The sequence below is a fragment of the Gymnodraco acuticeps genome, unplaced genomic scaffold (genome assembly GCF_902827175.1).
Source record: "Gymnodraco acuticeps unplaced genomic scaffold, fGymAcu1.1, whole genome shotgun sequence".
In the NCBI taxonomy this organism is placed as follows: domain Eukaryota; kingdom Metazoa; phylum Chordata; class Actinopteri; order Perciformes; family Bathydraconidae; genus Gymnodraco; species Gymnodraco acuticeps.
The window spans coordinates 17861-45000 of record NW_022991930.1 but is presented as its reverse complement, the minus strand read 5'-3'; the positions used below and the strand labels follow the sequence as shown (position 1 = coordinate 45000).

Here is a 27140-nt window from a genome sequence, read left to right as displayed (position 1 = left end):
TCGCAGCGGCTCACAGCGGCTTCCGCCGATAGTACAACTTAGTTTCGTCTATCATGTCTGATTCTGAGTCGGAGGCCACCCAATATCTGGAGTATGTTGTCGACATCCAACCATATCTATACGAGCCTCTGATGTCGAAGAGGAAATACAAGGAAACGTCACCTGATATCACCGATGAAAGTGCTGATGGCGATGATTCAAGTTCGCCATCTGAGGAAGAGGCCGAGGGTGCTGAGAATTGGTGTAGATGTGGAAACTGCCAGACCATGCCTACAAGCCGAGAAAACAAGTGCTGCCACAACTATGGGAAAGTGAAGGAAGAGATGGGAGAAGAAGTCTGCATCACCGACTGTAGGACGTTCGACATTTTCCGTTATGAGTGGAGGAGCGATGAATGAGCTGCAGATAAACTACAATGCTAATAGTGAATTAGCCCCGAGCGAAAAATGCTAACCTATCACTCCTAGCGCCCTTATTCCTTATCCTAGCTCCACATCCAACACATTGTTTATGATCGTAAAGACACAGAATCTAACGGTGCCCACCTCTATAAGCAATAAAACTGCAATTCCGTTATCTGCGTTATCTGCTGTGCTCCGTGCGCTTTGAAATCTAATCAAAAGTTGTTTACCTCAATTCTTTGGCATTTCTGCATCGCCCGGCTCTTTCGTTCTTTCAGTGGTTTCTTGTGCTGAAATGTGGAGGGGACGGCTCCGGGTTTCAGCCTCCGACATGCTATTAATGCTTCTCCACCAACAGACTTCATGATAGCAGGATCAACGTCGTATGCGTCACACGCGAAGTGGTCAGAACACAACTTGCTCCATTTTGTCGGTTGCCATCCAACACGATTCACTAAAAAAATCCATTTTTTGCGGATGATTTGGTTTTTGGGAAATGCATGTAAAACTCTCCCAGATCCCGCACCGTTCGTACAACAAAAAGCTCAACAATAACCCATGTTAATTAAGTTTTCTTTTCGAAAAACATGTGACCGAGACTGCCGAGTGGGATATTTGGTCCAGAGACTGTTTGGCCACTATTACGTCACGCGCACGGAGGCTGCTGGGAATTACATGTCAGAAATTCAGACGGCTTTGGGTCGAGTTTTGGATCTATAAAAAGCTTTTTTTTGGGTGTATTATCTCGATTTAAATAAAATAAAAAATACAGGCAGTCTTAAAAACAACATTTCTATAAAAATGTAGCATATTTGGAAGCTTTGCATTTGATCTTTAAATGTGCGTCAACCACAGACCTGATTTCCAGCTATTTTCCAAAATCCTATGGAGAAAGAACCGGAAGAAGTTTACTTCCGGGTTTTAGGACAAGTCACTGCGGTTCTCTATTGGCTAGCGCTCCAACACGTCGTACATGATAGGCTAAGGGGTGGGACATCTCTTAGCGGTTGACCAATCACAACAGAGCCGGCCAGCTAACCAATCAGAGCAGACTGGGCTCTGGTTTCAGACAGCGGGTGAAAAGAGGTGCTGCAGCACAGGCAGTATGAGAAAAATAAAGAGCTTTTTGAACATTAAAGCATGGAGACATGTAGAGACACTACATACTGATATACACCTGAACATCAGCAGGAGAGGACTCTTTAAAGTAGAGACACTACATACTGATATACACCTGAACATCAGCAGGAGAGGACTCTTTAAAGTAGAGACACTAAATACTGATATACACCTGAACATCAGCAGGAGAGGACTCTTTAAAGTAGAGACACTAAATACTGACATACACCTGAACATCAGCAGGAGAGGACTCTTTAAAGTAGAGACACTAAATACTGACATACACCTGAACATCAGCAGGAGAGGACTCTTTAAAGTAGAGACACTACATACTGATATACACCTGAACATCAGCAGGAGAGGACTCTTTAAAGTAGAGACACTACCTACTGATATACACCTGAACATCAGCAGGAGAGGACTCTTTAAAGTAGAGACACTACATACTGATATACACCTGAACATCAGCAGGAGAGGACTCTTTAAAGTAGAGACACTACATACTGATATATACCTGAACATCAGCAGGAGAGGACTCTTTAAAGTAGAGACACTACATACTGATATACACCTGAACATCAGCAGGAGAGGACTCTTTAAAGTAGAGACACTACATACTGATATACACCTGAACATCAGCAGGAGAGGACTCTTTAAAGTAGAGACACTACATACTGATATACACCTGAACATCAGCAGGAGAGGACTCTTTAAAGTAGAGACACTACATACTGATATACACCTGAACATCAGCAGGAGAGGACTCTTTAAAGTAGAGACACTACATACTGATATACACCTGCACATCAGCAGGAGAGGACTCTTTAAAGTAGAGACACTACATACTGATATACACCTGAACATCAGCAGGAGAGGACTCTTTAAAGTAGAGACACTACATACTGATATACACCTGAACATGTGCATAAAAGGGCCCCTTTAAGAATACTGTGATAATGCAGCAGTAGTACGGAAAGTGTAATTTGATATTGAATCGATCCTTGCAGGTGAAATCTGATGCTAAGACCTGCAGCGAGAGCATCTGTAAAGGCACTACTGTTAACAGCTTTGTTTCTATGAAGCCCATTATACAGAACAAGTACACAAGCAAACAAGTACACACGAGTAGCCCAGTGTCATGTGACCTTGCAGGTTGCAGCAGTCCCTTGAGAGTCTCACATATCTCTATCAATACCAACGTTTTCAACTTACAATAGCTGAAAAGGCAACGTCAAGGACAGACAGAAAGGAGATGATGATACCATTATGTTCTACATTTGTAAATCAATAAATGGTTCAATGCTTTTGGAAAGATATTGTTGTTCTGCTGGTGACTGTCAGAGAAGGGGAGATTGAATGAAAGAAAAGCAGCGAGAGGCAGCAAAGAGAGGAAACAACAGAGAGGTGTGCACTGATGATTTTCTCAGTCAGGAGCCTTGCATCTCCTTCTCCTCCACTTCCCTCTTCCTCCTCATCCTCCCCTGAAGTATTTACACACTGCCTCTCCACTTAATCCGGCCTTCAGGATGCGCACTCCACTTGGTAACCTCTCAGCGCAGACATGGAGGGGGGGATGTTGAGGGAGGGAAAAAATAAGAACTGTAAGCCTCCTGCAACGTGTTTTTTTGTATTATTTCTCCATAAGTCTCCCTTTAAATTATTTCAAAGCTTCATCCCTCCCTCCCCTCCTTTCAATCTCCATCTCAATCTTAGCTCACTGAAGCGTTGGCCGGCGAGGGCCTCCAGCATCGATCCAATAAAGCTGCTAGACGACACTGCGAGGCTTGAAGAGCCTTCTCCCAAGCCCAGCGTTTAAGCACGCTCATTGAACAGCACCACGCTATGATCTGATCTGGGGGGGGGGTGTCTGATTTCTCCTCTCTAGGCCTCTTCTGATTTTCCTTCAAAAGTGTAATCAATAACAGTCCTATTTGCTGGACGTGGGCACACACACATCTTCAAATCTCAATGACCTCCCCTGCCAATCCTCAAATAGGTCAAGTGGCTTTTTTTTCTTGCAAGAACTGGAATTAAATATTCACTTGTGGGAATATGAGGGAGAGAAAGTAGGAGATGTTTAATGTGCTCCACGTAGAGAGGTGTTTTCTGTCTGTGTCAGGTTTGAGTAAATATAGTTTGACATTTTGTGCCTGTTTAATAGTCAATGGATGTGTTCTCCAATGTGTGTGTGTGTGTGTGTGTGTGTGTGTGTGTGTGTGTGTGTGTGTGTGTGGGTGTGGTGTGTGTGTGTGTGTGTGTGTGTGTGTGTGTGTGTGTGGTGTGTGTGTGTGTGTGTGTGTGTGTGTGTGTGTGTGTGTGTGTGTGTGTGTGTGTTGTTGCACCTTTATATTCCAATTAAGAGGATAACTGGTCCTCGTGAGAATACAAACATTAAGAAAGATTCATATTTGTTTGTGTGTACAGTGGTTTTAGTTCAGTATTAAGATCAGAGTCATTAGACTTCCTTTAGATTGTGGTCAGTGAGTTACTGAAGGTCACCTTACATTCAAATAAAAGGGGTCATCTCACCCATAATACAAAAAAAATAACATTTTCCATTTTACTACTCCCAGTTGTATCTAGCCATGCTGATAGGTGTTGGTTTTATGCCCTCCTTATATCCCTCTCCGAGATGTGTTTGCCATTTGAAAAAGTGAACATTCATTTTCTTGTGGTACTCGCAGCGTTTAAAAATGACATTTAAACGAAACAGTTTCCCTTCCAGTTACTAAAATAAAAGCCTGGCTGGAGATACTGAGGAAAAAGGACCCTATGTGGAAAGTTCGGACACAGTGTTTAGTCGATAAGGTGGGCTTCAAACATGGCGTTTATCAGATTATTGAACAGGGTCTGACACCCAATTTCTAATGCCCAAATCACGTTGTCCACCCGTTCATTTTTCGGGTACCATTTTGCAAGTGTAACACCATGAATGCCTTCAAGGATAAAGTCTGATGTGCATTTGTACAAGCAGTCAGGCGGAGGTAGTGAAGGCATTTGAGGATGCTGAATAGAAACTAACAATCCATCACATCGCAAGGTTCATTAAAGCAGTGGTTCCCCCTTGGGGGGGCGCCAAAGATCGCAGGGGGGGCGCCAGGCCTTACTTTGAACATGTATTTTAAACAGTTTAATCCCTTTGTGAATTGTTTCCACTTGCGCCGTCCTTTAATTTCTTCATACAGCGGGAATCCAAATGAATTAATCCTGAGTCCCATAACCATCAAAGTCACTCCAATAGTGCTCCTTAATTACGCTTTCATCCTCCTTTAACAAAATACTTCACATTCATCCAGTTTGTGACAGTAGCTGTAGCATTTTTGAGACCCCCCGTGAGTGTGTGTGGGGGGGGCGGCCCTTCCAACAGGAGTCATTTGGGGGGGCTCCTGGGAAAAAAGGTTGGGAACCACTGATTTAAAGCATACCGAAGCCTTAAGATGTTGTTATTAACTTACACTGCTGCGAACAACACAAACAAATTCCATTGAAATACATTTTATAACTTCAAAACATTACAATATATCACAACTCGGTCCAATAAAACAGGTCATTTATCATTTGTACGGATTTACTTACATCCTCTAACTCTGAAATCAGTCTACATTTTGTTAATGAATACAATTATGCACTAGCAGATTTATATATAAACAATCAGAACATGTTATGTCTTTCAAAGCTGTGTAATCTCCTATTTGGCATCGTTGGAAATGGAGGTTTGTCAGCACAGGTGGCGACAGCAAATCTACTAATGGCAGCAGTCCAATGTTATTAAAACAATTATTAAAAAGGTTATTTTCACACCTAAGCACTCTGCTAAATGAATTTATATAAAGCTGCTCACGGTTGATTTTTTAATTAGTGACATGTTTCATTTTCATTCAACACATTTATGGCACTAATGGATGTCACTGAGTTCATTATTAATGACGATGTGACACCGTTAAATCTGAAGTGCCTGCTGGTCCTCACAAGCGTCAAACGAACATGATAGTGTGTCATCTGCTGCATCTCAGTGCAGTTAGTACGTATACTTAACTACTGTACTAAAGTTTAATTTTGAGGTACTTTATACTGTAAGTCCTCTAATGCTCAAAAGGACATATTGTGTTTTGACTCACTTCCTGTATCTGACCAATAGAGTAACAATTGTGTACTTGATGTCACGTAAATTACTAATTACATTAATTTACATGTCATTTTATTTAGCTAATCTATTCAGTAGTACAACACATGTCCAAACTATGCTCCACATTGACCAATAACAACTTGAAAACACTTGTATTTGTAAGTTATACAAACTAACATAACACAAACATATTAAAAGAGCCATTTAGCATAATAAGGCATCTTATTTTGTATACGTCACATACATCTTGCTGATAATCCTTTTTTTACAATGACTAAAGTAACATTTTGTACTCAGGAATTGTAATGAAGTATTTTTAGACTCCCCCACTTCCTGAAACGCCTCCATTTGACCCGTTGGTTGGACTCTACTTACGCTTTTATTAGCAAAACAAAATGGACGTGATAGGGGCGGGACATCTCTAAGCGGTTGACCAATTACAACAGAGCCGGCCAGCTAACCAATCAGAGCAGATAAATAAAGCACTTTTTGAACATTAAAGCATGTAAACAGCAATTAGAAACATAAACATTAGCAATTAGGACGCCTTTAATATAGATCCGCCCTCTGGCCCCGTGCATCTGTCTCACCTGCAGTAGTGTAACAAGTCCATCATCCTTTCCTCTGATGTCGCTCTGTGGCCGCGCTCTTGACAAGTTCATTAGGTATAAACCAATTCATTTACAACACTGGATTGTCCTTGCCTCGACATTCATTCCCCGACACATTGGCGTCTGATGCATTGCCAGCTCCAATTAACTTTGATAACCCAGCTTAATATACTGCTGCTGATTTGTCCTGACAGGAGTGCAGTGAAGCTATTTTCCTGAACCTTTTGAGTAGCAATAGCTGGATTATTATATACTATAGAGAGTGAGGGATGGACAGAGGAATCCTTCCAGACCTAAAGTCATTAAAATGTTGTTCTGTTGAGGCGTATTCACTTTAATTCATTTTAAAAGAAGACTTATCTTTGGGTGCAGCTTGAATGTGTGAACGGTCCGGTGTGGCTTTCTGGTGGGAAAGTTGTAAACACTGAGGAAATTGTCTGATAGACAAGCAGGCCAATACAAGAAGTGACTCGTGCTTCCAGCTCATGTGATGTTGATTTTTCTTTCTCTCGGCAGGCTGCCAGGAGCTGCTCTCTCTCTCGAGTCCCTCCGATCAGCCGATTGATCCCTGCATCCATCACTCAGAGGCAGTCTCGACCAATAGGAGCCGACATGGGAGCCACGGGCGGGACGAAGGTCTTGCTCCTGGTGTTTCTGGTTGGATGGGAGAAGTCTCTTGGTCTCAACTGGAACCCAATCCCACGCAAGACTGTTCGATACCAGGGTGAGTGAGCAGAGTAATACTGACTTTTCGAGGAGTTAGACCTCAGGGGGCGCTGAAACTTTGCAGTGAATGCCAGACTTAAAGAAATACTTTTGGTAGTAGTTATTTTGTGGGCAATTTGGCCAATCTGACGTATTCTGAAAGCAGCGATAAGCACGAAAACGCCTATAAATCCGCTGATAACGCTCAAAATCAGATGTGCTATCAGCAGGCTTTCTGTTGCCTTTAAGATCAGTGCTATCAAAACATATTGCTATCAATGAACATCCAAATGTGCATGTTCACCAAAGTTGAATCTGACACAAAAAATGTATCTAGATTTATTTCCTTCCTGCGGCCGAATCCAACCCCTAAAGACGGATTTAATGGACTGACAGATGTTGGTATGATCCTTTTAAGTTCGTCCTGAAACGATTTATCTGGTCCGAAATCTGATACAAAACCAGTAATTGCAGAAATGTATTCCATTACAAACAACCAGGCAGGATTTTCCATTACATCTCAGAGGTGGATGCTTTTGGATCTCTGTAAAGAGGCCGTAATCGACCCCTGGTGAAATAATACATCAGTCTAATCCTGGCGCTCAGCTGCCTTTGCACTCTTTATCTCAGCCTCCTCTGCAGCCGGGCCCGACTTTCTTCACTGAACAATGCCAATTGTTGCAAGCTAAGAAATACGCTTTTTTTTAATCCTTCAAAAAGGGAAGTGTTGCATTCTCTCTCCTGGGGATTAGGAAAATACTATAAAGAGAGGGAAAAATACGAGGATACAGATATATTTTCTCACCTCTCTGTACCACCTATACCCCTTTTCATGCCATATCTACCTCTCCCTGCCCTTTCTGTTGCCTTTTATCCCTCCCGTCCTTTTTCTTTTGCTTTGTTCGCTCAATGTGTGAACTCGAAATGCTCTTATGGCGTTTTCACAAAGAGCTCACATTTCAGCCGCTCTTGAGGAGAAAGGCGGCTGGTGGGGTGTGGAGATATTTCAAACGCAGCTTTCTCATGCAGCTACCACACATCCCCTCCTTTCTCCTTTTATTTCCCAGCGTCCCTTTCATCCCTCGATGCTACAGTCGTCACTGGTGTTGTGATGGCATGTGAGGGCTGAGGATGGGGGTAAAAACAATCGATAGGGCGTCGATACTCTCTGGGGAATTGCTCCAGTGTGACAGCAGAGCCAGTGTTGGCAGACAGCCGCACTTTGGCCAGAAAACTCTTGCACGCCAGACAAGGCAAACGAGGACAGCACATGCTCTTATATGGAAGAAGCAAAAAGGCACTCCGAATCTAAATTCTAAATATCTTAATGCGTAAGCTGTTGAATAAATCTGCCTGTAGAGACCAGATAACTTCCCTCGTTTCTATTGCAGCTTCAACTTCTTTGTCATAAATGTCTTCCTAACATAAAAGCCGTGTCGTGAAACACGGGAGGAGAGTCACTTCCATCACACTTGATTCCAGCGTGGCACTTGAGTGCATAAAGAATCTTGACGTAAATTGATTTGCATTGGAAACAAGTGGGATGATCTTACCCGTTGACAGATTTCTCCACTTGGTTGGATAAAAATGAGATTTTCAAGCTCAATACTGGGTAGAAACGACTTATATGGATGGGCTCTCGCCACGGTGCTGAGGGGGAGATAGGAGGGAGACGAAATGGAAAAACAAAGCTGCAGAAAGAGAGTGGTGGGGGGGGGAGAAATGAGAGGAGAGAGGGGAGCTATATAATGGAAGGAAAGCAAGAGAGAGAAAGAGGGCAGTCACTAACTGCCTTAAAAGGACAGAAAGTAGAGGAACAGAAAGAGAAACACACACACACACACACACACACTCCGCAGGCCGTTCACCCTGTGCTTTATTTTGCATGGAGGCATATCCCTGCACACACACACACATGCACACACACACACACACACACACACACACACACACACACACACAGATTCAACATTTACGTGTGTTGCTGTTTGCATACAGTGTGAGTATGCAAGACAGAGACAAGAAGACAAGAACTGCAAAACCAAAATGAGAGAAAAAATGGGGGCATAAACGGCGTGTTTGTGTGAGAGAGAGTGTGTGTGTGTGTGTGTGTAGTAAGTTGCATGTCTGTCTATCTAATCCCCCTTTGTGTGTGTATGTGTGCGTGTGTGTGTGTGTGTGTATTGCTTAGGCTGGCAGTCTGAGGGATTTGGAGCACGGGGCAGCGCAGGAAATGTGTGTGTGCACGTGTGTGTGTGAATTGGGTGTGTTATGGTGTGGCAGAGATGGTTGAAGAGATAATATGTACACCCCCAACACACACACACACACACACACACACACACTACCGCGCCCAGCAATTACACAAGGCTTACATGAGGTTGCAGCAGAAGAAACAAAAACATCCTGTCCTCTCTGTTCACCTCTTCTTCTTCTTTTATTCTTTAAAAGTCACATTGTGACATTTTGAATGTTAGGCTTTCATTCCTCATCTCGCACACGCCACATTACTGGATGGCAAAACATTCAAAGAAGAAATCACAGTTGACTCCTAATGAGACGTTTTATGCACACACATTATGTATGGCCCTCATAGGGCCGCTAATGAGCGCTGTAGATTTACATACTTGTCTAATCACTGACACAACGCATGGATCGGGAGTTCTTTTTCACTGTTATTCGGCTTGCTTTTCATATTTATGCTCATAATTGTAAGTTTCTCCTTGATCATGTTTCTGCTAAAGGTCTTCTCATGCAAACATTAAACTGAATGTTTAGGATGGGTGATGTTGTGACCATGTTATTTTGGTGGAAACAAATCCCTTAAAGGCGGGGTAGGTCAGTTTGAGAAACCGGCTCGTGATACACTTGTTGTTATATTCCATGGAATGCTCTTAACATCCCGATAGCGATGAATATCTTAAGTGCTTTGACAAAAAATCCATAAAAACATATCATCTGTGGAAGCCATAGCGCTGTAAAAAGTACAACCAATCATCTGAGCCGGCCCGGCTAAAGTAACTGGATGGCCTACCTGCCTGTCAGCCTTCCATCTGTGCACAAACTTATCTCGTGCCCTCATTGGTCATGTGCGCGTTCGTGTGTGTTGGAGGAGGGGCTCTGTAAGGAAGTGGCAGATTTGTTCCGGCTGTGTATTTTCAAATTCTAGCGATCTCGAGCTGGTTTCTCCAAAATGACCTACCCCACCTTTAACGAGACAAGAAAACAACAATATTTGAGTCCGTCTATTAATGCTTTCTGACATGATGGATGATCCTGTCTGTGGCACTCAGTCCATTGGTTCATATGGAAGACTTCAATCTAAAAGCATGTCCAAATACCAGAGGTGGGACCAAGTCATTGGTTTGCAAGTCCGAGTCAAGTCTCAAGTCTTTGCGCTCAAGTCCGAGTCAAGTCTCAAGTCATTGGTTTGCAAGTCCGAGTCAAGTCTCAAGTCAGGATGGGCAAGTTCAAGTCAAGTCAAGTCCTAAACTTTGACAAAACGAGTCATAAACAAGTCATTATGTGTTTTTCACCAAATGTAATGACATCGATCAACAGAATAATACTTAATAATCAAACAGCTCTTTATTAGTCACATTAATAATTTAATAATCCATTTTCTCTCTGCTGGTAAAGTAACGTGTGTTTTTCTAATTTAAGAGGGATCAGTAAGGTAAGGCTACCGTGACGGTTTGATTCAGAAGGAGTTTAATGTATAAGATCCCTGATGTTGAGTCAACCAGAATGTTTATTTCCACTGTGTACAACATGTTATAAGGGACCCACAATCTATCTTTATGCAAGGGATAATGTGCAGCCAGGCGGTCTCTATGGGGAAAAGAACACCTGAATCTAGATCCCTCTGCAGGTGGTACTTTAAGTATATTTTGATGCTAATACTTTTGTACTTTTACTTGTAACATTTTGAATGCAGGACTTTTTATTGTACAGGGTTCCTGCAGGTTTCGCCAACTCAAATTTAAGACTTTTTAACACCTTTTTAAGACCACTTTGAATAGAATTTAAGACCTATTTTACGGCAATAAAGTATGAAGGAAAATGTATATAAAGAAGAAATACGTCCCATAATCACTTACAAAGTAAATGTATTCATGTTCAACATAAGAACAATGACTGAACACAACAGCGCAACAGTACAGAACTGTGTTAGCGTGTTAGACAAAAAGTGTGTGTATGTGTGTGCGTCTGTGTGTGTGTTAGGGCTGTGCAATTAATCATATTTTAATCGCAATTACGATTTTGGCCTGCCACAATTACGAAAACAACATAATCGGAAAAAACGATTATTTTGCTTTGCTAGGTTGTGACAGTGCACCACAACATATTTGATCTAATGAATTTTTTAGTAATGTATCATTTATTTAATTAATTTTTGTATTGGTTTTTCAGTTGAATTATACGTTCAGGGCAATCAACAGTTAAAAAGATACTGTTCAAATTATTATTTGTTTTAAAGTTCAATAAATGGATGTTTTCAAAGTCAATGAATAATCATATTTAATAAACGTGATATTAATTATTGACCAACATAATCTTGATTATTGCCATAATCGAGCAGCCCTTGTGTGTGTGTGTGTGTGTGTGTGTGTGTGTGTGTGTGTGTGTGTGTGTGTGTGTGTGCGCGTGCGTGTGTGTGTGTGTGTGTCTCTGAGAGAGAGTGACAAGAGCTATATTCAGACTGAGCTCTGCTGCCTTGGATACACTATTTAATCGTTGCTGTTGTATGATTGGTGTTTAGCTGCGGTATTTAGCGTCTACAGCACCTCCGCTTTTAGGGTTGACGTAGACCCAAACTTCGCCCGGAGGTCCCCCGGTGTTGTTGCGGGAGCTGCTGCACTAGCTAACACTCCACTCGCTGCTGCTGCTGCACTAGCTAACGCTGCACTAGTTGCTGCTGCACTAGCTGCTGCTGCACTAGCTAACACTCCACTAGCTGCTGCTGCACTAGCTAACACTCCACTAGCTGCTGCTGCACTAGCTAACGCTGCACTAGCTAACGCTACATTAGCTGCTGCTCCACTAGCTAACGCTCCACTAGCTAACGCTGCACTAGTTGCTGCTGCGCTAGCTGCTGCTGCACTAGCTAACGCTACATTAGCTGCTGCTGCACTAGCTAACGCTGCACTAGCTAACGCTACATTAGCAAAACAAACACTAATTTATCTTGTAAAAGATGCAGCGGGCTTCAAACACGTTCCCTCCACTGGTTTCAACCAAGCACTAAATTAGATGTTTTCCAACCAAATACGGTTGAACTTACACTTCCCCATATTTATTTGTAAGTAGATTCGAAGATAGGCTACATGAGCTGAAGCTTGGTTGCTAGGTTACTAGCTGGGTGTTCTCCAATAAGGGGCCGGGGAAAACAAAGTTAGTGATTACTGGTTCCATGTTGATTTAATTCAATACAAATTGTTGGGGGGAACTGAAAGGCTATTACCGTACTGGTTACTTTGCAGCCCGGACATTTCCCCCAAAACACATTTAGACGCTATCGCAACACAGAAGTACCTTTCAAATCCGATAATTTTTAAGACCTTCTGAATCATATTTAAGACCTTTTTAAGGCCTTAAATTCTGATTATCAAATTTAAGACTTTTTAAGACTTGATTGTAACATTTTTTTAATTGTCTGAACTTCTCCCACCTCTGACAATAAATCCTGAGTGTTTACCCTGCTCTGAAGGTTATTTTCATTTTACAAATCCTGCACTCAGCTTTGCTTTCTCCAATATCATTGAAAAGCAGCCAGATGCTGCTTCTTTTTTCGGTTTTCGCTCATTTCTTGACTTTTTCCGACGCGCTTGCATTTAAATCCGGCTCCCCGTCTCCCCGTCGCTCTGCACATGCTGTGCCCCCACCCTTCTTTCACATAATGGTATGATCCTAGTGTGTCCTCGCATATGATTGGCCGCATGGTGGCCCAGCTAAATAAAGACCCGCCCCTGCCTGCAAGGATTCTCAGCAAGAGTAGGAGCGGCTGAAGATCCTGCTTTCCCCGACGGGAGTCTGCTCTTCTAGCGGCAGCTCGCGATCGGCGTGTTGGAGACCTCTGAATTAAAGTAGCAAGTCACCTCAAGTCAGAAGGCTCAAGTCCAAGTCAAGTCCCGAGTCATTGGTGTTCAAGTCCAAGTCGAGTCGCAAGTCTTTTGTGATGTTGTCAAGTCGAGTCTCAAGTCATCAAATGTGTGACTCGAGTCTGACTCGAGTCCAAGTCATGTGACTCGAGTCCACACCTCTGCCAAATACTTACATTATCTACAGCAGCTGAGCATTGTTGTGTTAAGCAAACGTCACTTAGATCGGACTAAATGGTACATTAGTTAAGGACTATTTGAGCTGCACATTTGTATTATTTAAAGAGGCCATGTTATATGCTTTTAAAAGAGGAGTATGTAAATAACACATGGACAGTGAGTGGGGATTTAACCAAAATAAATGACGTTACACATGATTACCATTCAGATTGTTCCTAGTGCAAAGCTGTGCCAGATGATGTTTTTTGAACCAAGAAAGGCTGACAATTTATACGTTACTATAGCAGTCAGAAAATCATGCGCCCTTGTAATCTTGTATGTTTTTGAATCCAAGAGGGGAAAACTAAGTCCTTCTTTTTAAGCCGCGGATCATAAAAAGTGCTTGAATTTACATTATTTAGTCAAAAATAGAGATAATTTGCTTAATGTAGAAAATATACTTTATTCCACCGTCTGCATGTGTGTTTCCCAAAGTGGTCACTGCAACAGTATTTAACATTGATCATTAGACTATGCCGTGTTGTGTCTTTGAATTTAAGCAAAATTAGACTTTGGATATTCTTTAAAAAGGCCTTGAATTGAAATGTTCAATAATGTTTGGGAACCCTGGCAAAAAAATATGACTTTTTGTAAAAGTTGTATCTGAATAGAGCCAACTCTTCTTTATATAACTTGTGAATTCAACTTTTGTATGATGTCAGTTCTCCTTTCAAAAAAGTTATGGAGTCAAACTTGAGGTGCCAGTCTTTTTAATATTAGTTTAACACTGGAGACTGACTCAAGTCTCAGTGGGAAAATCACATATATAGATTATTATCATCCCCTCTCCTTTAAACACAAGGTTATTATTTCTATTTCTATCTGTCTTCACTTTTCTCACTCTGTCTCTGTCCTAACGTCCTCTTTCTGAATTGGTCACAGCTGATTGGAGCATCCAATAGGTTTTAAAGCAATGTTCACGCCCTCTACCTGGCCCTTTCCATTGACTACAGACGACACATCAGCTGATAACAGAGCTATCTTCCCCCTTCTTCTTGTCTTTTACTCTCATTCCTTTTCTCTTTGTGTCTTTCTCATGCCCAGCTTATACTCACACCCACAACCACACATACACTCCACCTAACCCAGCCCAATGACAGAGGCCAGTATGCCAGAACTATGAAACAAAAAGCAGCAGCTGTGGTTAAACAAAGAAAAGAGAAAGAAATTGGAGGGAGGTGAAGAGAGCAGAAGAAATAGAGCCCAGCTTTGATGCAGAGCATGCATCTTTACAGAAAACCCAAATGCATGCCTCTTAATTTAGAAAGAGAGAAAGATAGAGGAAAAACAGCAAGGAGAAAGAGAGTGGAAAAGGGCCGGGCCTCTGACCTCCACAAACCTCTCTCCCTCTCAACCTTTCTTTTTCTTCAGTCTCTCTCCACCATATCTCCCCAAGCCCTCCAATTACAATAATGAGTGGTTGAGAGCGAGGCTGTGCGTGACTGGGAGGATACATGGAGCAGAGGAGGGGGGGGGAAGGAGATTCATCACTGCTTTGTATCTGCTATGAGTGTCACTCATCCCCTGACCCTGTGCTGATTGGTCAGTGCAGATTAACAGCTGGGACCAGATGTCAGGACCTGCATCGCTCCATGTTGTCACACTGAGCGGATGTGCTGGCATGTGGATTAAAATGAAAATGCCACTCGAAGGCCGCTCTCATCTAAAGCACGTTCCTGTGGAAGCAGGGCAAGCAGTGACCTTATATTCAAAATCACTGCCATCCTCGATCCTTATCTCTAAATCAAAAGTGACGAGTTATCCAGGCGGAGAGATGCATTTACATATAGCTTCATTACAAAAATGGAAAGGTAATGTCATCTGCAAAAGATTCAAATATTAGATTAGTTAAGATTACACTTAGTCACTGTGCAGAGTACAGGAACAAAGCAATGTAAAGCAATTCTATGTAGTATATAAGTACAACATGTATCTTAAATATGTATAAACAGAGAATAAGTGGTGATTTTTGACATTTTATATCTGATGATATACAGGATAGGCACATGGTTTATTATGTGAGCAGCATTGCACATCTGATTAGTTCACATGCAGGAACATGATTCATTTATAACATGTTTTTCCCTAATGAGATAGTGAATAACATTTAATGCATAGATTACATACCTGTAGATATGTATATTTTTTATATAACGTCAACTTCTTCTTGAAGCCACTGGGAATTGAGTCATTTAGTTTATCATTAATAAATGTTACCTTTTGTCTTGGATTACTTTAAAAACATCATACTCCTATGCACACTTTAGTCTATCTTCATGTCATAATGAGCAACACCGCCTTTTTTAGAGAACAGCGCACTGTAGTCAACCCTGGAATTAGCCACAATATATATATATATATATATATATATATATACTGAATCAAGATGTAGTTTAGAATAAAGAATTCAATTGAATCAAAATCAGGACCCCAACATTTGAAATCGTATTGTGACATACTGAAGGATTCCCACCACCACTAGTTGACAATACATTTTAAAAGGTACTTTACCAATGGCGATATCTCATATTATTAAAAAAATTGTATTTGTGTACTGTAGCACTGGCTTTGTGTAGATTATGTTGTGTCTTTTTGACATTATTTCCAGTGTGTTCTATCATTTATATGCTGGGTTTCAGTGTCTTGTTCCATAGTCTTTACAGATTTATAGTGTCTTGAAGAAGAATTCCCCCTTCCTCTGAATCACAACATACTTGTCATTTTTGTCAAATCCAGTGCCAAGCAGCACCCATTGAGCTCCACAGGCTCTCGTCTCTCTGTGTGTGTGTGTGTGTGTGTGTGTGTGTGTGTGTGTGTGTGTGTGTGTGTGTGTGTGTGTGTGTGTGTGTGTGTGTGTGTGTGTGTGTGTGTGTGTGTGTGTGTGTGTGTGTGTGTGTGTGTGTGTGTGTGTGTGTGTGTGTGTGTGTGTGTGTGTGTGTGTGTGTGTGTGTGTGTGTGTGTCTACAGAGAAGGCCTAACTCTCCCCAGCTGGGGCGCTGCTGCTACCAGTCATACTGAAAAATGCTCACTTGTGGCATCAACCAGCTCTCCATTTGTTCTGCTTGTTGAAGACAACAAAGGCGACCCCCCACTGAGGCAGGCTGTTTCATCATCCAACCCCCCCCCTAAAACCATCCCCCCATCGGGCTCACTTGTGCCGTTGCTGTGTTAATCCACTTTTCCCACTTCCTCCTCCCACTCTCCCATCCCTTCATCTCTCTCGCCCATTTCTGCTGAATTGTATCGCTCTATTGCCATGACTGTTTGTGAAAAAACTGCAACTGTGGAGCTGCACAGAACACACAAACGCTCCATCACCGGCAAACAGGGGCTTAGGTATTGTAAGAGACGCCTAATTATTCGGCTTGGAACATATACGTTCATCAGCGTTCATGCTATTGTTCTTCATGGCACGTTGATTCAGTCACAAGTGAGTTAAACACATGGATTCCTTGTGTTGAATAATCCCATAAATCTCCTTTATTCTTAATTTACAACAGGAGAGACTCCACAGCTGACTGGAGGTATTTGTGCAGATGTAGCTCTTAGACGCCTGTATATCTTCTCTCTTTCTTGTCTCTGTATCCGTGCTCTCATTCTGTCGTACACCTGACTCTCCTGTGAACTTGTCATCTGCTCGGCACACAAAGCCCCACGTGGGATTGTGTGTGTGCCTTTGTGTGTTGTTTTTGTATTGCTTCAAAGAGGGTACCTGCTCCTACGAGGGTCGGCTGCGTCGGTGTGGGCGCTGCTCAGCCTCGTCTGTCTCTGCCTCTCTGTCGGCGTCTGCTTCAAAGCGCTCCCTAAAATAGGGCTTTAATCATAGTTTGGTGTGTGAGTGGCTGGGCGGTTGGAAGCTATAAGCAGAGGCTGGGTGTATTTATATGAGAGAGAGAGAGAGAGAGAGAAAGAGAGAAAGAGAGAAAGAGAGAAAGAGAGAAAGAGAGAGATCGATCACAGAGAGCAGGCCCAGATCGAGACCTCTGCAGCGGGCCGTGAAGCCACAGGCGCTCCCCTCCTCTTCACATTGGAGTTGTGTTTGCTCTGGCGCAGTTTGATTTAGGCTGGGCTGGATTGAGAAGCTGTGTCGTGACCCTGAGATACTCTTCAGTGGTGTGTGGACTTTCAAGGACTCAGAGATGATATGTTGTCATTCTGCAGCACAGGGTTGCACCAAGAAATGCAGTGTTAGCCCATGTATGGTACACAGGAGAATATACAACTCAAACAGTACATTCCTGCAATTCAGAAAACATCTTAGAACTTGTAATCATTTGCCAGTACAGTGAGATATTTACTAAATTATGATTCTTGAAATACAAAAAATGAATTCCTTAAATAAGAAAATATATCTGAGTACTAGAAAAGTGACTAATGTCTCATTATAAGAAAAAGTAAATTCTTCTTTTTTCATAGGTTTTTTCCTGATTGAAGTAAAACCATAACTTTATTTTGAAATAGGAAAGGTTTCTGGCTGCTAAAAGAGAGAACAATGTCTTGAAATAAGCAGAACAACTGTGATTTTAAGCACATTTATAAGCCAAATATACTCAAAACAAGCTGTCCCTATTTAAATATTAATGAAATATTCATTTGTAACACAAATTAGCCAATATGTATGGCTTTATTCAGCACAAGAAATTCATCTCTTTAACTCGTTTGTCACTGAATCAATATATCATAAAGAATAATAGCAAGTGCACTGATGAATGTATATTTTTTAAATGAAATAAATACCTGTCCATGTATGTCAGAGATATTATTTTGTATGCTACAGCTCCACTTTTTCATCTTGGCAATTTGTTATTGAATTGAACAGAGTTTGTACAGCGAGATGACGGGATGTGAGACTCGTGAACATGGACTCAGGCACATTATACCCTTACCATGGAGTTCCGGGAGCAAACAGCCACCAGTATTAATAGAGTTGTTGACTGCTTTGCAAAGACTCACATGCTCTTACAGCTGGGTTTCATTCCTTCAGGCTGCCTTGGGTTCCAGTTCATTTTTGCACATTATACAAGCGTCTCGCATAGCCTCAAAACGTGTTTATGACACTAAATCAATCATGTTCTGTCCTCCTCGCTGCATTTAAAGAAGCTAAAACACACTCAATACACAAGCTGCTGAAATCATACCTGACTGTTCGCTTCCCTGGTGATATCTGTCGCTGTGTGTTTCGAGTCATTAATGCATATTAAGAAGATTAGAATTTCTTGTTTGCAGCGATTCCAAACATTGTTATTTTTTGTAGTTTTCCCGGATCTTTTGAAGTCAATTTACACGATTCACAAAGACTATATTTCATTGTCTTTAGCCGCTTTCACACCAAGTATTTTGCCGTACTTAGTTCCCAGCACGTAGTACCCCCATGGAACAAAAGAGCCTAATCTAAAAGAAACTAATCTATGAATTTCAATCTGGCTTTAGAACATCCCACTCCACTGACACATGCCTTCTTTATTTGAGCGACCACATCAAACAAGAGGTGGACGAGGGCAAGTACTGCGGCATGGTGATGCTGGACCTACAAAAGGCTTTCGACACTGTCAATCACCCCATTCTGATTGACAAGCTAAAAGTAATTGGTTTTGATAAACTATCGGTGAGCTGGATGCAATCCTACCTGGAGGGGAGAGAACAGATGGTGGAGGTAAACGGTACTCTGTCCCCCCCCCTCCCAGTGAGCTGTGGTGTTCCACAAGGAAGCATATTAGGTCCGTTCCTGTTCCTAATTTATGTAAATGACATGTCATCAGCATGTGACTGCAACTTGTTCCTGTTCGCGGACGACTCAGCCCTGCTGGTCTCTGGCAGGAACAGGTTGCAGGTTGAAAAAACCCTCAGCTCCGAGCTCGGCAGAATCTGCACCTGGCTCGCCGATAATAAATTGTCATTACACCTGGGTAAAACAGAGTCCATTCTCTTCGGTTCGAAACATAATCTCAGCAAATCCGACGACTTCTCAGTTGCAGTGGGCGACATTATTGTCACAAGTAAGAAGGAAATGACATACCTAGGATCTATTCTTGAGGCAAACCTCTCCTGTGACAAAATGGCATCCAATGTAATAAAAAAAGTCAATCAAAGAACTAGATTCCTATACCGGATCTCCTCTCTGGTAAACAAAAACACCCTGAAAACTCTGGCAGGAGCACTCATTCAAGGGTACTATGACTATGCTTGCACGTCATGGTACCATAGCACCTCCAAGGCGCTAAAAATAAAACTTCAAACATCGCAAAATAAACTGGTCAGACTACTGCTTGACCTTTCATCTAGAACCCACCTCACCTCTGCCCACTTTGACAACCTAGGATGGCTTAGAGTAGACGACAGAGTACAGCTACTTGCAATGGGCCTGGTCTACAAGATCCACTACACCTCTATGGTACCCATGTACATGTCAAAATGCTTCCCAAAGGTCAAGGAATACCATGATCATAACACCAGAGGGAACTCCACAAATCATGTGAAACCCAGATTTGGCACAAAAAAGGGGGATACACGTTTCGCAATTATGCCACATCAAGGTGGAACGCTCTTCCCACAACTGTAAAGGAAAGTAAAACTATACTTACCTTCAAAACCTCTCTTAAAGAGCACCTTCGGGGGAGAGCATTGCAAAACTGGCCCCGGTAATGGTACAAATCTCAACCTGTCGTTCAATGGACAGCTTCCCCCCCCCCCCCCATCTATGTATATACTCGCATTTTAGACTCTGTTACTAACTGTATATCTGTAGACTTGGTATGTCTTAAATGTCCGGTTAGGATGTATTAGAACGAAATCTAAAATGAAAATTGTAAATAAGCAATCTGTATGTAAAAAACCACCTGTATGTAAATTGTAAATAAGCCATCTGTATGTCAAATATGTCTTATATGTCTTAAATGATATGATGAATTGGAAATGGGGGACCCTGATGTAAACAAGACGAAAGTCTTTCTCTGGTCTGCATCCCCTTAACAATTGTATGTTTTGAGCTGTACTGTACTGTACCCAATATACAAACTGTTAATAAACGTTTCAATCAATCAATCAGCCGATCCCGTTCACACCGGATTAAGTAACCTGAGGGAAGATTACGCAAATGAAGCCACTGACGTCACTTCTTCTTCTTCTGCTTTGGGTTTACGGCTCGTCCACACGGCGGCGTGCGTTGAAGCTTCAACGCTTCTGCCCATTCACTTTGAATGGGGTAGAAGCTGCTGGGAGCCACTGAAAGCTTCTACTGAAGCCTTCCGAGTAAATCGCCAGAACGCTGACACCTCCTCATCTCCACCGCTCCCATGTTTTCTTTTGTGTTGCCATAAATTATTCTCTCTCCGTTGGTGCGTGGTGCTAATGCTAATAATGCTAATGCCAGCAAATACAATGGCGGCTTCAAAAAACTTTTCAGAGTTTTACGGGGTTTGCAATTCGCCCAGCCAATCAGAAATTGGTAATTTTTTCTCCGCAGGATTGTACCACCTCTCTAGCAGGCACTAAAAATGGGGGTAAAAGTTCTCTGAACTAAGTTCTCTTTTTCGTGTGAACGCAAAATTCCAGGCACTATCGGAACTAAATGGGAAAAGTACGGGTAAAATTACTCCGGTGTGAACGCGCCTAATGTTATCTTTGTTAGCTGGTTAAAATGGTTGGGTTTCATATTGGCATGACGGTTTAAAACATATTATTACAAGGCTTGGTTCAATACTAGATTCATATTGGTCAATAGTCTGGTAACTTTGAAAAACACTATCTTCATTGTCTTTATTGCTAAAATACTTCCTAATAAGACATCATTTGAATAAAATACACATGGTTATGGATTCTGAGAGCAGAAGATCCCATATGGGCAAAACAGTATAACAAATAAACCATCCTACCTTTTTGTAACTACACGTTTTTCTTAATCGCCAGACTCTTTAACACTAGAACCGCCAGAGGTCGCTGTATACCTAAAACCGCCAACGGGTCAAATTTACCCGCTATTGATTTTCAAGGTACAATGTTCTTTTATTTACCATACAGAACAGTGAGTTTTGATCACACAGGGATGAACCTTATACCAATAGAATCTGTGGACTCTCAGCTTTTCATAGGATATAGTTTGTGCAGATAACATGAAGTATAAAATATCGCTACCAGTGCTGATTTAAACGATTGGTGTTAGACTTGTGTTTTGTTTAGGTACAAATCTATCCATCGATCTATCTATCCAGGGCCGCCCCTGGCCAACTTGGGGCCCCAAGCGACATTGTGAGATGAGGCCCCCCCCCCCCAACCGACAGGAGTGAAACATGTTTTTTTGGAAACAAAGTAGGCTACTTTGCAAATATAATTCCTGTTTATTATTATTATTATCAACAGTTACTTTTTTATACAGTGAGGTAAATGGTAAATGTGCATATATGTCGTTCAGTATGCGTTTACAGGTGAATACGTCTGCATTTCCTGCCAAATACTAGCCTCAAAAAGATTAAAATATAATGAATGCAAATAAACTACTTCTACTAATAATAATAATCATAATCAATTCAATAATATAAATACTATATTATTTTATTATAATATAGTTGTAATATAGTCAAGACAAAACATGCTTATGACATGCTCAAAAACTGATATTTCTTAAATCTGTATTCAAATGTAGTTCCCTCTGTCAGCAATGTATCAACAACTACACACACATTTCTATCAGTATTTCTCTGTGTTGTTGTTGACATGATGATGACTGTTAGGAGTTAAGGGGAGAGGCTGAGCATCACCATGAAATGTGCAAATTGACATAAAAATGAATAAAAGGGGGAAAAATGCTCCATGTGTTTTAGGCTGTAAACTTTAACTGTTATGTAAGCCAATTAGACAGACAGTGTATCACTCTTCCTCCTGCACATTAGCAGATAAAAGGCATAACATACTTGAATGGTAAATAAAGAATGCTGGAAATAACTGCATCTCCATTAGCCTATATGCTGCAGAGACTGTCTTCTTCATGTTGTGAATTGCAGCTGATGTTTTAATATGGCAATTGGCAATTTGACTTATACAACATTCGCAAGTTGTACATTTGACAATAACCCACCTTCGAGTGATGCTCTAGTTTCTTCATGTTTTGTTTTGTTTCCCTCTTGCTTGCTCCGGACTGAAACTGTCTTTTCACCGACATCTCTTCACCTGCACTAGTGGCCGTATCGAAGCCGTGATTGGTCAGATGTCGATTCATTGCAACGGTGTCGGGTTACAGACGTGCTCCCCTTGTCACCTCTCACTCTCGCGGGGGGTGCGCGGAGAACTGAGCGGAGAACTGCGCACAGCAGCTGAGGCCCTCTGGGCGGGGCCCCCTGCGCAAGGCGGGGCCCCATGCAGCCTGCGTGATTGGCCTGTAGGGAGGGGCGGCCCTGTATCTATCTATAACTATCTATCTATCTATCTCTCTCAATCTATCTCTCTATCTATAAGGAACCGCAGTAGACAAAAGGCGTTGCTATAGCAACATGTCATGTTTACGCTGCATTTTCTATGAGGTAAATATTACCCGCTGGCGCTGATAGGTATAAATGGCAATTATTTGGGCGATTTTTTCAATCTGACTTCATATTGACAATTTTTAACTACATAACACACTTTGAGGAAAAGTCACGTACTGGGAGACTTTAATATTTTATTGAAAAAAAGTGACATACAATTAGGCCTACAAAGTTCTAGTGTTAAAAACATGTTGTATTGTTTTCTACCATACACAATCCTCCACTCACATCCAAAGCCTGTGTCTGGGTGTGTTACCCTCTTGTATCTCAGCCAGTGAAGAGGTGTTGCAGTGCCGCCATTTCTGATCGTTTCTGTTTCAGTGGCTGTGACCTCGCTCAGGCCCTCTGAGTTTTACATCGTTTCCCTCCTCCCTTTCTCTCCATGCTTTCTATTTGCCCTGTTGTTTGTACTTCTCATCTGTTTGACTCATTACGTCTCTGCTTATGTTCTCTCTTTTCTTCTAATCCCAAACTGTTGTCTATAAGCATCAAAGGTCTTGTCATTTAGCTCAAACTGCCGTCACACACACACACACACACTCAGAAGGTCATTGAATTGATGGAAAAGTCTCAAAACAACTCCAGTTTAAACGCTTTTCAAATGTCTGACGTGTTGTAAATACAGAGCTGATGTTTTTCAGAACACAGTGGAACGGACACTTTTCTGTGTGCTGCATTGCTGCATATTTACTAAAACTCTAATATGTTAAATATGCTTCAATTCTGCTTCCGAGTCCATGGCTCGTGTTATTTATTTTTAATTTGGTTATTATTAGACAGGCTGTTAGCCTTCAGTGTTTGTAGCTACTCCTACGAATATTAATGTACCAGAAGTTCTGTATATCCAACAAAATAAATGTATATGTTATCCACAATATTGTGAACAGGGAATTATAAAGAGTCCACGTTGAAAGGAGGTTGGGTGGATCTTAAAACAGCAGACTCCTTCTGGCTGGATTTGAGTCTTTGCAGACCATTAACATGCACAACAATCTATATAACACACTGCAGGAAAGGTATATCCCCATAAAGCATAATAGAGCCCCAAGGGACTGACTCTTACTTGGTAATTTAGTTCTCCTGATGCTCCACAGCTGTCCAAACGTCTAAAGTCAGATGTATCTCAACTCTGTAGATGGAGTTAATAAACATACATTTGGACTCACAGTGTCTATCAAAAAGCACACTTGTTCACTTGCACATACATAGTCATGAACCACAGGTGTGTATGGTCTTGTGTCTGTAATAGGGAAACCCACACTTATGTCACAGTGACACACACACACACACACTCAGCAGGTGGCCTCAGGGCTGCCACAGTGTGGTGGAAGATGGTAAGTGCAGGTGCCGTATTGCCTCTTGATGAAAGAGCCGCTGATCACTTCAAACAAGCCACTCGCAGAGAAACTTTCCCTCTGTTGGTGAGAGGCGTTTGAGTCTCTGAGCAGATACCCTGGAGAGCCACTCAGGACTGTGTGTGTGTGTGTGTGTGCAAATGCAATGTGTCTTTTAGCTTACCCATAAACTTGTGTATTCTGTGTGTTCAGACGTGCACCGATTTGTGTGTAGCCCAAGTACCTCAGCACGGTGTGTGTGTGTGTGTGTGTGTGTGTGTGTGTGGTGTGTGTGTGTGTGTGTGTGTGTGTGTGTGTGTGTGTGTGTGTGTGTGTGTGTGTGTGTGTGTGTGTGTGTGTGTTGTGTGTGTTGTGGGTTGTGTGTGTGTGTTGTGTTGTGTGTGTTTGTGTGTTGTGTGTTGTGTGTGTGTGTGGTGTGTGTGTGTGTGTGTGTGTGTGTGTGTGTGTGTGTGTGTGTGTGTGTGAGTGAGAGTGAGCTCTGGAGTTGTCTTGCCCGGTTGTGTGGAACACAGCAGATGTGCTCACTTCTCCCCTGGGGATGCCTTCTCTCTCCCTCTCTCTCTCTCTCTCTCTCCCTCCTCTCTCTCTCTCTCTCTCTCCCCTCTCTCTCCCTCTCTCTCTCTCTCCCTCTCTCTCCCTCTCTCTCCCCTCTCCCTCTCTCTCCTCTCTCCCCTCTCTCTCTCTCTCTCTCCCTCTCTCTCCTCTCTCTCTCTCTCTCTCTCTCTCTCTCCCTCTCTCATCAAGCTCCCTCATCCGTGCAAACCCTCCAATGTTTATACACGGCTGCTCCTCACATAATAACTTGACTATCTCAGTACTCTTCCCCTTTCCTTCCTTCCTTTGCTTACTTATTCCCTCCTCTCCTCTATGTCTCTCCTTACAGTCTTCTGTACATCTCACTACATGACACATTTCACTGACTGTGATTTGATTTTGCTGGATGTAACACATTCAAACACAAGTAAGTCCTCCATTGGAGTGCTTTGTTTACTTAATAATGTACATCACTATGTAACACGTGTGCTTCTATTGGCTAGCGCTTAGAAATACACATATTGTTTTTCTATGATATGCAGCTATATCAATGTTATCTGACTGCTGTTGGTCATAGCTGATAAGTTTCGCAGTTAGGCTCAACTTGCTAAATGTGAAATAGAAAGCTTAATTTACATACCCAGTCAGTTTGGCAGTCTGGCGGACAGAACATTGAATTATAACTATTCAATAAAAGACTGTGGAGGAAAATAAGATTGGATAAACAAATAAAACATTAATTTGGTGCCATGGCTTTTGGAAATTAGCTGCATAATATTTCCCCAATGTTTTTGTTTGTCTTGATGCTAGCGCCATCTTTGGTCTTAAAATGTCAGGTGAGGGATGTTTTGAAAGTAATGATGGTATTTTCTATAAAGAATAAATGGCATCACATTGTTTGAAAAAGGAGTTGAAAGGTATTTAGAGCAAATCCAAAAAGCTTTCAAGATTTGCTTTAGGTTGAATGACTTTAATTAAGTTTCAGTAACAAGCTCACTTTATACCCTTCTTTTCATGTATCTCTCGTAAAGACACACACACACACACACACACACACACACACACACACACACACACACACACACACACACACACACACACAGCTCCTTCAATGAGCCTGCTCGATGTATATAAGTCTACTTAGTCCCAACTAGGCCACAGCATCACATGAGCAGTTAGTCACACCATAAATCACCGGTTCCTGCCGATCCCTCCCTGGATTTCTGCTGCTATTTTCAGTCAGGGAAACGGCAAAGAAATGGAAATATTCATGCTTTAGAAAAACAAAAAAGGGAATATTCTTATGCAGTTATGAGATCGCATTATGTGCTGTTGTCTCCTCGGCCCAGATAAAGAAAGAAAGAGGGAAGAAGAGGAGAGGGAGAACTACACTACAAGTGTGGATAATGAAAACTAAACACCATCAGTTTCTCTGTCTCCTTTCTCATCTGCTCTGCTCCACTAGCTGTCTGTATGCGAGTCAGGGGATTTGAACAGTGTGTGTGTGCGTGCGTGCGTGCGTGTGCGTCCTGCATTCGTGTGTGAGTGAATAGCAACGCAGTGGGTTAATCTTTTAAAAATGTGTTGAGAAAAGTCAGCTCTAGTTTTTCCACGAGCCCTGCTGCAGATTGGACCGTGGAGGGAACATTTGTTGATCATCTTTGTCCAGATTGGCACTCCCTCAACCAGTTAGACAAACCCGATATCAATCACATGGACTCAGCTGTTTGATCACAGGATCAATAACTGGGTTTACAAGGAGGCTAATATTCTTTTAACAGTGTGAGTGATAGACTAATCTGAGTAAAAAGCCTCATTTAGGCTTTTATTAAAATGCAATCTATACCAGGACGTGCAGCACAGATTAAAAAAATCACACCAGCAGATTTAAACCATTCATGAGCTTTCTTACGCATTCTGTCCACGTCGCATCCCATTTTCCATTTGCAATACGGTCAGCCTCTAAATCCCTGTATTGTTGTGCGAAGGCGGCCTGTACAGCCCAGATTGAGCTGCTCTCCTCTTAATGATGCATGTAGGAGTCCTTTAACAATCTCCAGTCCAATTAAGGCAAAACACAATTCAGGCGGTTTTCCAAAACAGGATTTTCTTAATTAAAAAATAACCATTCTTAATTGGATTTCTATCGAAGAAGTATATGAAAACAAACTCTCGGCTCTATCAAAAACCTAATTCTAAGACTCAAAGCACTTCGAAGCCGTTAGTTTGCTTTATTATTTATAAGATTGTGATTGTGCAGATGCTGGATTATGCCTCCATCTGTATTCATCAATAACCTTTAAAACTCCAGATTCTGCCTTCCCTCTGCAGTTAGATTTTAAAAAGTGTCTATTTCTGCACACGTCACTGCACTGCTCATCAAAACAAGGGCTGGGAGGGCAAGTGCAATATTGCTTTCTTGTTTATTTGCACAGCTTCTTTTTTGTAAATAGA

General features: G+C 41.9%; 1 protein-coding gene across 1 annotated transcript in view; it reads left to right on the top strand.

The window, feature by feature from the left end:
* sema4c (sema domain, immunoglobulin domain (Ig), transmembrane domain (TM) and short cytoplasmic domain, (semaphorin) 4C) overlaps positions 1-27140 on the top strand; it is a gene marked incomplete at its 3' end in the record, with an annotated part of 94624 nt that overhangs the window by 49771 nt on the left and 17713 nt on the right. Inside the window, 1 exon segment of the mRNA XM_034200236.1 lies at positions 6774-6981. Coding sequence (XP_034056127.1) covers positions 6870-6981 — 112 coding nt within the window.